A 10,982-nucleotide genomic window follows, 5' to 3' on the forward strand; every position below is an offset into this window, starting at 1 on the left:
CTTCGGAACCAAGACGGAGCGTACAACCACGTCACTTAGTTTGCGAGTTTCATTTGCCATACGCATGGGGAAAAGGTGGTAAATATTTTCAAAGGTGCATCATACAGGGCGTGGCCGGGGTGAAGGATGCTGGAGGCATTGAACTGGATCCCCTGCGCACAATAACCGGGACCGCCTCGGAGAATTTCTACCTACGATGAAGAAGTTCCCCGGTTATGTTGACTCATGGAATAGGCGAAGTAAGGGAAAGGTTTTGGTCTACCACCAACTGTCGGCACACCAAGGAAGTGTGTTAACCTAGTGGCATTAAGAGTCGGTCGGCGCGTGTGGGCAAAGTTCTACACCCCTGCGGGGTTAAATCTTTTCAAAAAGCCGTGTCCACGGTTACAGATGACTTGGTGATGGATTTTGTGATGATAGATAACTTGAACCTAATGGTAAGACTTGATATCAAGAGTGTGAATAAGGATCCCTTCTCAGGGTATCGAGGGGGTGATCCTAGTTGATAGGTTTAGGTAATGATGAAGATTCGGTGCATTCAACATGATGAGACATAGAGCTACAGTTGTTATCGCTCTCTTATCCCTTTTGAAAATGGTCTGAATAGATGAGCTTCTGCTCCCTCTTGCTTACAAAGAAAAACTGGCTTTACGCAAAATAAGCTCCACATAAAGCCTTACATACCCGCTTTGCTAACATGTTGTACTAAGTCTTGTTGAGTCCCTGTACTTAGATTTGCATGCTTTGTTTCAAACGAAGTCCCTCCAAAAGATGGTGGTTTCTTCTTTGACGTCGACGAGTAGTTTGGAGTTCCCAGGCGGCAGCCTGAGACTTATGGGCTGGGACGTCGCCTTATGTTATGGCTTCTTAGGCCCTTTGCAGTCTTCTTGTCTAAAATACCATAATTTGCTTTCCGTTGTTTGTTGTAATGTGGTCAGTGACCTCTGTGTGTAATAAATTTGGATCTTAACTCTGTTAAGAGTTGTAATATATTTGGTTTCAGTCGTAGAGTCACTGTTATGATACCGATTCTCACCATGTAGGCCCTAGAGATCTATGTTAGGCTTATGCCAGATGTGAATCTGGGTTTGTCTAGCCCCGACCTCCGGGGTTCCCGACATACTCTCTCCGATCTATATTACTTGATACTAAAATGGATGATATACCTACAACTAAAATTTGGCTAGATACATCTATATTAGCGATTTAGCGTCAAGTAATATGAATCGCAGGGAGTATCACATTATACGTATCAACATTAATTAGTTGAGATATTTAATTATGTGTCCCTGGTTCTTTAGTTGTGCTCACTGTTCCCCACGCTTCAAACTTTGTCTCACTTTTTCCCACTTCCTTAGCTGAAACTCTCACAAATTCTCATACATGACGTTTGCCGTCTTGACCGTTAACTCTGACTAGTGGGGCCCACGCAGACTATGCATTGACCGTTGCTTGTTGACTGGTGGGACAGCACGAAGAAACGTATCGGGCTTGTCTAAACCTGAAACGATTCAGATCGAGATTGTCCATACCGCACCGCGCCGGCCTCCCCGCCCCCTCCACCGGTGCCATGCCGTGTCCATCGACGTTGTTCCCTCCACTCTATGCCCCCATTCCGTTCGTCGGTGACGCCGCGTCTCCGCCAGATCTAACCCACCCCCCCCCCCGTCCGTGGGATTACGAAGCGATGTTGGGTGAGGACGCGTGGAATTTCCTCGACTGTGGAGAGGATTGGGTCGAATCCGCGGCAGATAATTCATGGATTACACCTGGGTAAGCATCGTTTCCCCTCGAATTGATGTTCTAAATCGTATTATAGGCCGTATTTGACTTCTGATAGCTTGAATCTTCGAATTTTTCTGAATTGTCCCTGGCCTAACTACAATCTTTGTTTGAACGAGCTAAGATTGATCCCGCGCTGGCTTTCCGGCTGTCGATTAGAATGGAAATTAGTGTGTTGCGTGGTACTAGACCGCAATTGACTTTATTTTTCTATCAGAAAGTGGTAGAAACCAACATGAATTTCAAAGATTTTTTAGCTGAGCTCCGTAACACCTTTCCATGGAGCAATGCCAATGCTATTGAACTGAAATATTTCAATAGTGAAGAGCAAAGATTTCTCTCACTAACTTGCGACGAGCACAGACTGTTGGCAACTGATTTGGTAAACTCCAAATCGATGTGCTTCAGCGACGCGCAGAATGGGTGAAGGAGAAGGGAGTTCAGACATCGATCATCTGTCTCCGCTAATAGCCAGCACCCCGGCACTCCTTGTAGTTTGACACCAATTAGTGGTGCTGAAAGGCACAACATGTCTGCTGCCAATTCTATTGCCGATTCGGCTAGTGCAGTCGTTGTACAGGAAGATGCAGAAACTGACGAGCAAGTGCCAAATGATGATGAAGACCAGATGATGTATCCTGAACTGGTAGATGGAGCCATTCAACAAGAAGTGGATGATGAATATCTAGAGGAGCCCATCAGCCGAGCTAGGTTTGATCACACTGATGATGAAGAGAAGGAGGAGAACATGGACAGCTTAATCGATGATGAATACGATGGTGAGTACATGCCAACAATTGAGTGGAGTAGAGAAGCATCTGAGCTTACTAAAGGAACCATTTTCCAATACTGGGCACAACTAAGGAATGGGGGGCACAGGAGTAATAATCCCTAATTAGTTTCTCCAAAAAAACATAAACTACTTCCTAAATATTTCATTATTATCGTATCCAATAAGATAATGCATACATAATTCATAATATTGCAGGAATTTATATATATATATAGAGAAACTCTATTCAACCCCTGGGTGCAGAATAATAATTCTGCTCCCCGGTCGAATTTTCGGGCCCGGTTGCACCGAACCTGTTGGTCTCTCTCGCACCCACCCTATTATATGTGTCATAATCATAACCTGTTTACGCCGACAGTTTTCTTGTGAATTAAGGGCGTTGGGGAGCTAGCCCACTACCGAGCCACCTCTTTTTTTTCCTCCAGGTTTTCTATTCGAGCGTGTCAGGCGGTGAGCAGTTTCTCAAAAAGGAATTGAAGCTTGGCGGCGGCGAGCGGGTGTCGTCCGGCGGCGGGCGGACTTGGTGACCCGGCGAGCGGCGGGTGGGCTCCGCTGACCGTGTCCTCGGCATCAGCGGCGTGATTGACGGGTGAAATCCGCGGCGGCATGGGCAGCCGGCCGAATCAGCGCCGGCGTGGTCTGGTGGCCGAATCGTCGAAAATGGCGGCGTGATCTGCTTCTCTTGTATCATGCCGCGCACGGCAACTGGTGACTTCGGCGACCTCAGCCCATCCCCTTGCTAGGTACCTGAAGTTTTGCTCGTTTCAATCTGTGTGCACGAATTTTATACGGCCTCCATAAGATCTGATAATGTGCGCCTTTTTCCTAGAGTCAAGACTGAACAAAATGGTGCATAGAGGTGGTTCTGGTCGGCGTGGTATAAGATTACATCTCAGGGACAAATCAAAAGGAGCTATCTCCAGATCAGACCTACGGCTGCCTCCTGCTACCATTTTTCCCGGCCTTCCCATAAACAGAGCTAATAGAGGTGGTGATCTGGTTCAGCGCCACTTTTTTTTTGTCTGTTCTGGTCCGTCGAGTGTTCATTATTAGATTAAGCAACACGAGATTGGATATATGATGATAAACTTACACATTATTACATCTATTGCTACTGGTATGCAGCTGAGGATTGTGGCCAGCAGCGAGCTGCTGCAGCTAGAGAACGACAGGTGGTATCAGACTATAGTAGCACTGTCGTGGACTCTGCACCGTGGGGAGTGGCATGTTGTCTCGGTGTTTGGCAATGCGTCGTGTGGTGGCTGACTGACGGCAGCGCTGTGATGGCATCGGTGTCATGGTGAGCAAGGGCTGCCTCGGCACTGCTACCGGAGAAGTACACCGGCGGGCTTTGATGTCAAGGTGTGTTGTGGCGATTGACATTTTATTTCTTCTTTCACCAGCAATATCGCATACATTGGACGTGTCACTAGTGTCTAGGATTCTGAAATTTATGGCACAGTTGCCTTTGGGCCTGCTATTGCCTCCAATTTAAGGAAAACTATATATGCTAGAAACTTTGCACACATATACCACTGCTATGTTATGAAGGTTCCAACTTATTCAAAGCTCCACCTTTTCATGTGCATATACCCCTTAGTTTTATACAGGCAAATAATATTTTATGTCTTCAATTTGATCATCACGATTTTTATTCCTAATATATTCATGTTTGGGTGTATCGCCAACTTTGCCGTGTGGCCATTTGACCTGAATTATGAACTTATATGCCAAGATAACAAGATTATGAAACTATGATGGATTTGACTGTATCTAGTTATTATTTGTCATATCTGATATATTTATTTTGTACAACAATGCTAAATACAATTGTTTCATGCTTCCAGAAATTCTGTCGCTGGTTCGCTATTTTGGTTGTGAGTTTGTGTATGGTACTTTGACACTCAGTCTACCTTCCTAATATTCAGAATACCATATGCTGATTTGTAAGAGTGCTGTGCAGCAGCCGTACATAGGTGGCGATGGCATTAAGACCAGTGCAGTATTGATAGCAATTTGTATGTATTTATTTGTGAATTCTTCACTTGCTTGCCGTTTTATCCTATTCAGATATTCCATTGTCCCGTTCATACATCTAATAATACTAGCTCTGTAATTTCTTGCTAGCTACCAGTTTTGAGTTAGATTTATTTCAGTTTAGGGAGGCAGATGGTTATAGATGAATGGAAAACCTACACAATACTGACTTCTATAGACATTTGTTTATCTACTCTCATTTGATATTGATTCATCTACATTGTTAATGTTGTCTACATGCTTTGCAATTTATTGCACACCCATTATGCTATTTGGTCATTTACCTTTCGCCATTTTGGCAGTAGGCCAATAGCTACAAGTGAGACACTACTTCTAAAACTTTGCTTGATATTTATGTCTAGTGGGGCGGTCGGCGAGCAGCGCATGGCTTCGGCGCAACACAAAATGGTATACTGAGAGCACATATGCTTCCCTGATGTTATTTCCGTTGCTTTATTTGGAAGTTGGTATATGAAAATAACCAGAAATAAAGGGGTACATCTAAACGGATACCAATAAAGAAAGTGGTATATGTGATGGACTGTGCCCTCGTCGTGTTTTCTGTTGGCTTCAACAATTTTAACGTCGGGGTCGGTTTTGGCTATATTGGCATGTCCAAGGTCATCATCAAGCAACTTGTTTTCCCAATTGCTACTAATTACTTCCTGATTCATATTTCAAGTTTTGAGTTGGTCTTTTGCTTATTGGTTGGGTAAGTGATCTGACCCTAGGATGACATTATTGAATTGCCAGGCTGAGGATTGGAAGATGCAGTGCAATGGTCGATATTAGAGCTCCCGTCCCCACCAAAGGCCTCAGGCACCCAATGGCATTGGCTCCTATCGGTGACTCCAGCAGCAGCGCCTTTGTACTGGGCATCAGCTCCCTGGAAAGTCCTTCCGGCACTGCTTCCCTGCGGACTAGTGATTGTCAGAAGATAAGATACGGCATGAGCTACCGTGCAAGACATAGACATTATTGTATTGGTCAGGTGTGGTCTTTCCCAGGGTAGATAAGCTATGGGAGTAATCAGCACCGGAAACAAACTGTAATTACTGGCTCTAAAAGCCCTCTTTTCAAAAGCTAGAATTTCGTTGTACATGAGTTGCTACGGAATTCTTACATTTGACACAACCGATTCAATTCAGTTAATACTGAATCCTTTGGTCAACAATAGAACAACATGTGTTTGCCGAAATATGATTATGGCTTTTTGGGAAAAAATAATTAAATCAGCTTGCTAACAATGTGATGTAAAAACAAGGCCAGCTTGATTTTTGGTTCTTAAAAAATATTGTGCAGTATTTGGAATTCGCAAGCTCCGCTAATTAGCTACTCCTGTGTATTTGCATGTGCATATACTTAACCACTAAGCTATCTAGATCTAGCTAGCAGCCTTAAATCTCAAAGGACACTTCAGCTCTACAAACAAAAACTTATAATCTGCTTGCTAAAGAAAGTTCTGTTACAATTGGCATACATACGAAATCTGGGAAGTAGGACTTCCAATTACACCGGTTATTTCTTCCAAAGTTATTATGTTGTCACACAAATCAACATCAGATCATATAAATTATGGTATACACTGGGAAATAAAAAAAATGTGAATTACAAAATGTCACGTAGGTGACATGGATCATTCTTTCAGTACAACAATTCCGGACATGATCTGTTTGATGACGCCAATAGTAGGAAGCATTCATAAGCAATTTCATTACATGGACAGGACACGAGACTAAAAATATCCACCTATATACAGAAGTGCAGTTTGTTTTAGGGAGTGAATGCACAAGGGGAAACTTGAAAGCAGAAGGTAGTTTCGAACTTCAATGTTTATTTCTCTGCTGCTCTTCGGAGGCTGGGTTCCATGGAAAACAGCAGCGCAAGGAACAACCTTGTTCTGGGATTTCCTCGACCTGGACAATTTCTTTGAGGGACTCGAAACCATTGGCCTACTAATGTTAGTTGTGGTCTTCAATTCCTGTCACGAACTTCAGACCACATGCACAAAAGCAAGAGAATAAGAGTTGCTAAATCAAATAAAATAAGATGTGCCTACGACATGAAAATAACATAAAATTATGAGGATGGTATTATTATATTTCCTTTTCTGTTCAATATATGTAGCCAAGTCACCTAGTGTTGTTTCTCAAACATAATCATGCTACATAGAATATGTTATGCTAGTGAAAATATACAGTGAACATGAACTGACAGTGAAGCAATTGCATCAGTTCTAGGTAATCAGAAAACATTTACAAAGAAAACAGCTACATGACTCTCCATCTTTTGTAAATAGTTGTTGTAGCTTGTTTTGGTTAAGGTGGAGCATGTCCAGACAAGCTTGTGACTAACAAGGATGCAGTGTAAGATTTTAAACTACTCGAAATTGCTAGTACTAAGTCAGAGCTTCCAGCAAGCATTCAAGTCTGGCAAAAAGGGGTATGAAGCATCACAAATCGGATTTTCTGGAAATATGACTATTTTTCAGAGAGTATCTTGTATAAATGTGACAGTACCACATCTACCGTGTTCGGGTTTCAACAGAGGTTCTTTGTTCAGAACAGTAAATTGTTAATACAGACGCAATGTCCGGAATGGACTTTTTTTTTCTCAGCTTCGTTCCATGTTGCCTAACTAAATCATGCAAGTCTTATAGGAAAACACATTTTATTGACCTGATATATGTGTATTACTTGGATAGATAACCTAAGAAAATGATAATTGTAAAAGTGTTTTTTATTGGGCTCACTTTTGATTCATTTTTACAAACTCATTATGTCGCGTGCAGAAAGCAAAGAATGTTAACATGACCTATTGTGCTTTCGAGTTCCACTGGACTTGCTATTTGTTCTCTCAAGATCCAACTTCGCTCATCCATGTGCAAAAAAGAAAACACATCCAGCTCTCTTCGCTCTTGTATAATTTTCAGAGGTGTTTAATCTACAGTTGGTTATACTCATTGTAATAGGAATAATCTATCAGTCTAGAGTGTAACCTCTGAAATATGACATTTGCAAAATGTTCAAGATGGGAATAACAGAATAGTGGTTGTTAGTTTTAACCTGAATCAGTGCATCTGCCCACAACCTCCACCCATTACGCCGATGCCGAGGCCACCCTCAGCCACCACCCGCCACGTGGCCTGACCAGGCTTTTGACGCCGCCACCAAGCCGCCATTGCCCCGAGATGACCTGAAACCTAGATAGATCTAATTGTACATATTTCAATCTCGTATTGCTTAGTATAATAGTTAACATTTGATGGGTCCAGAACAGGAAAAATGGAGGAGGACAGGATCTGCGACGAGGTGAGATTGGGATACCATGCCACGAGCGGCATTCTGCTGCGGCACATGTCTGCCCCAACACTCCGTGGGATCCGTCCCGACCCATCCCACGGCTGCGCGCTTTCGCTTTGTCCAAACGGAATCATAAATTCCTATCAAACACAGCACTTGAATGTGTATACACAATGATGGGATGAATAAGCACATGATTGTGCATCCTATCAGGTTAATTTGAATTGTAACGCAAGGCACACAAGAAAATCACTGAAATTAAATTAGTGAATGTGATTTCCGTCATTTATGTTTCATCATGGAGTGAATCAATTGCTGTCAATTTTAAACTGTTAGAACCAAATAAAAACATAGCCCCAAACGAATCGACTCCGTGAGAAGTGAAATTCCATGTGTGCAACTCACTTTCATACGTGCTATGCACTAACACGTAAAATTACCTGGTGCATTCCAGAACAGGAAAAATGGAGCTGGACCTGAGGAATCATAGACACACACAACATGGAGCTGGACCTGAGGAATCATAGACACACACAACATGATTAGTAGCTCCGTTTATGAGAAGACAAAGAAAGAATGGTAGCAGGATTAGAGGAAGACGCAGGTCTAATCTGGAGACATAATTTCTTTTTTATTTGTCCATGACATCAAATTTTACCTAGCGGAACAGATCGCCACATCTATGCAATTTTGTGTTCAGTCTTGGCTGACATAGGAAAAAGGCGCACATATCAGATCTTGTGGAGGCCATAATGGAATTCGTGCACGCAGGTTGAAAACAAGCTAAGCTTCATGTACCTTGCAAAGGGGATCCGACAGCACGCACCGAATTTGAGGATGAGGCCGTTCGTCCCCTTCCACTCCAATCAGAGTCGGTTCTGTAGAAGCCAATCACACCACGCCGCCGCTTCGGACGGCCGACCACGAGCCTGCTGTTCACCCGCCGATAACGACGCTATCAAGGACACGGTCAGCAGCTCGCTTGGCCACGAGCCCGCTCACCTCTCGCCGCCGGACATGCATCCGCTCACCGCCGACGCACTCGATAAAAAATCAGGTTCGGCTAGGTAAGTGGGCTAGCTCCCAAACCCACGTCCTTTTTTTTTGAGGACTGAAACCCACGTCCTTGATTAGATAAGAAACTGTCAATGGAAACAAATTATAGCAGGTGTAAGGTGCTAGGACCCGCGAGCCACACGAAACAGGTAGAGTGGAACTGCGACGCGAGATGGATTATGGGCTGGTTTGGATCTCCGAAGTACTGCCGTAAAATTATGTCACGCATATAAAACGGGTGGGTTGGCGTTCGGCGCGCGCGTAGGCCGGCTCGGGAGCAGAATAATATTCTGCACCCAGGGAGTCAAATAGCGCGTCTCTATATATATATATATATCTCTATATATATATATATCTATATATATATATATATATATATATATATATATATATATATATATATATATAGGTCTGCTATTCTCGAACCGGTTCGAGAATAACTATTCTCGAACCCTTTCTGAACTTCCCGGTACATGGATCTGAACTTCTTCTTCCCTGCATCTGAACTTCCCGGCGGACTTTTCCGAAACTTGAGTCTAGTTTGAAGTGAACTTCAGAAAATATAGGGAACTTCCGTCGCATCTGAACTTCTCTGGAACCCACTTGTGAACTTCTCGACGGGATACCAGAATTGCATGTTCGTGCGGACACTATTTTCATTTTTATTTTCATACCACTTATCGGATGGATACATACAATATACCGTTGGATTCGTACGGAAATTTCGCAACTTTTTCGTGTTCATTGTTTTCCCAAATTCTGTATTGTTTAAAAATAATTTTAAATATACAAAACAACGTTTTCGCGGATTTATCTCTTTTCGTGCAGTTTTGGGGTTCTATTTTTCAAACCGTTTATCAGATTGATGTGTATGATATGCCGTTGGAAAGCTGATGAATAGGCGCACCTTTCTCATGAAGAACACTTTTCTAAATTCTTTACAGTTTAAGAGCAGATTTGAAAATACGTGATTGCTCTTTTCGAGCTTCTCGGTTTTTGAACTGTTTTTTATGGATTATTTCCGAACCACTAGTCGGAATGTACCAAATGATATTGCGTTGAAAAGATATTGATTAGGCGCATCTTTTTAATGTTGAATGTTTTTCCAAATTCTTAATTATTTTAGTTTAATTTTAGAAATTCATAAAACTGAAAATAACGCCGACACGGGAACATTTCGAAATTGGCTCTTCTAGATTGATTAGTTGTGGCATTGCGGTATGTTAGAGTATTAATAGAGTTATATTAGTGCTAATTGTACGTGGAGTTGGTCGATTTACGCAATTGGTAGTCGTACGAATGGTTTCTATGTGTATGATTTCCGCCCACAAGTGTGTGAGCTACTCGAATATGAAAGTGAACTTCCCGATATCTATTAGTGAACTTCCCATCGCGGTATAAAAGTTTCGGGCATGTTTAAATTGAACTTCCTACGCGGTTCAAAGTGAACTTTCGCTCCGTTGAATTTTAACAACAAAAAATCCGGCATGTGCGTGATGAACATCCTCCGCGTTGAAATATAATATTGACAGAAGACAAGTGAATGCACTGCCCATGTGCTGCAACACATTTTACACAACTTTATTAATCTGTGCGAAAACGAAATTTGTAAAATTGAAATCACAAACGTACACATCCAAGTTAGCAGTTCAAAACCAGTCTTACAGGTTCAGTAAGCGTGCGTTTGGTTCCAAACCAGAGGAAGGATGGGATGGGATGGTCCCCTTTTTATATGTGTTTGGTTATAAACTGTAAGGAATGGTACCATCCACCCAAGAGAATATACCATAAATATGCTGAACCAAGTCATCCCTTAGAATTGGCCGGCCCTCTTCATCCCTGTTTTCCTAATCTGTGGACCGGCTCCTAATTCCTCTCATACTCTTTGTCATTCATGGCTCGATCCCGTAGCCGCGACCACCTCATCCAAGTCCGGCCGCTGCTCCCTGCCTCAAGCTCGCCCGCCCGCCTCAACCTCGCGGCCGCCGTCCAAGATCGACAGCAACCCAGAC

At 42.8% G+C, this 10,982-nt stretch overlaps 1 protein-coding gene and 2 long non-coding RNA genes across 5 annotated transcripts; 1 reads left to right on the plus strand and 2 right to left on the minus strand.

Annotated features, from left to right (window-relative positions):
* Nucleotides 1-3,190: 3,190 nt before the first annotated feature.
* Nucleotides 3,191-5,709, plus strand: LOC124699570. Of its 3 annotated transcripts, XR_007001435.1 has the most exons (5): nucleotides 3,191-3,318; nucleotides 3,405-3,563; nucleotides 3,701-3,937; nucleotides 4,975-5,020; nucleotides 5,366-5,709. XR_007001435.1 is itself a non-coding variant. In XM_047231852.1 (4 exons), the coding sequence occupies exons 2-4, from the start codon at nucleotides 4,512-4,514 to the stop codon at nucleotides 5,622-5,624; spliced, it is 387 nt and encodes a 128-aa protein (XP_047087808.1). In that variant the 5' UTR covers nucleotides 3,876-3,937; nucleotides 4,504-4,511; the 3' UTR covers nucleotides 5,625-5,709. The 3 variants fall into 3 exon arrangements, 2 of the variants coding, with proteins under 2 accessions (XP_047087809.1, XP_047087808.1); XM_047231852.1 differs by lacking the exons at nucleotides 3,191-3,318; nucleotides 3,405-3,563 and adding an exon at nucleotides 4,504-4,593 and having other exon boundaries at nucleotides 3,876-3,937; XM_047231853.1 differs by lacking the exons at nucleotides 3,191-3,318; nucleotides 3,405-3,563; nucleotides 4,975-5,020 and having other exon boundaries at nucleotides 3,871-3,937.
* Nucleotides 5,710-6,206: 497 nt separating this feature from the next.
* Nucleotides 6,207-7,972, minus strand: LOC124699572. Its single transcript, XR_007001437.1, has 2 exons — nucleotides 7,678-7,972; nucleotides 6,207-6,603 (listed from the first exon to the last, which is right to left on the minus strand). It is a non-coding gene; the product is annotated as an uncharacterized LOC124699572 (long non-coding RNA).
* Nucleotides 7,973-7,995: 23 nt separating this feature from the next.
* Nucleotides 7,996-9,000, minus strand: LOC124699571. Its single transcript, XR_007001436.1, has 4 exons — nucleotides 8,713-9,000; nucleotides 8,573-8,620; nucleotides 8,355-8,427; nucleotides 7,996-8,054 (listed from the first exon to the last, which is right to left on the minus strand). It is a non-coding gene; the product is annotated as an uncharacterized LOC124699571 (long non-coding RNA).
* Between the last annotated feature and the right edge of the window lie 1,982 nt (nucleotides 9,001-10,982).

This window comes from Lolium rigidum, chromosome 3, assembly GCF_022539505.1.
Source record: "Lolium rigidum isolate FL_2022 chromosome 3, APGP_CSIRO_Lrig_0.1, whole genome shotgun sequence".
In the NCBI taxonomy this organism is placed as follows: Eukaryota; Viridiplantae; Streptophyta; class Magnoliopsida; order Poales; family Poaceae; genus Lolium; species Lolium rigidum.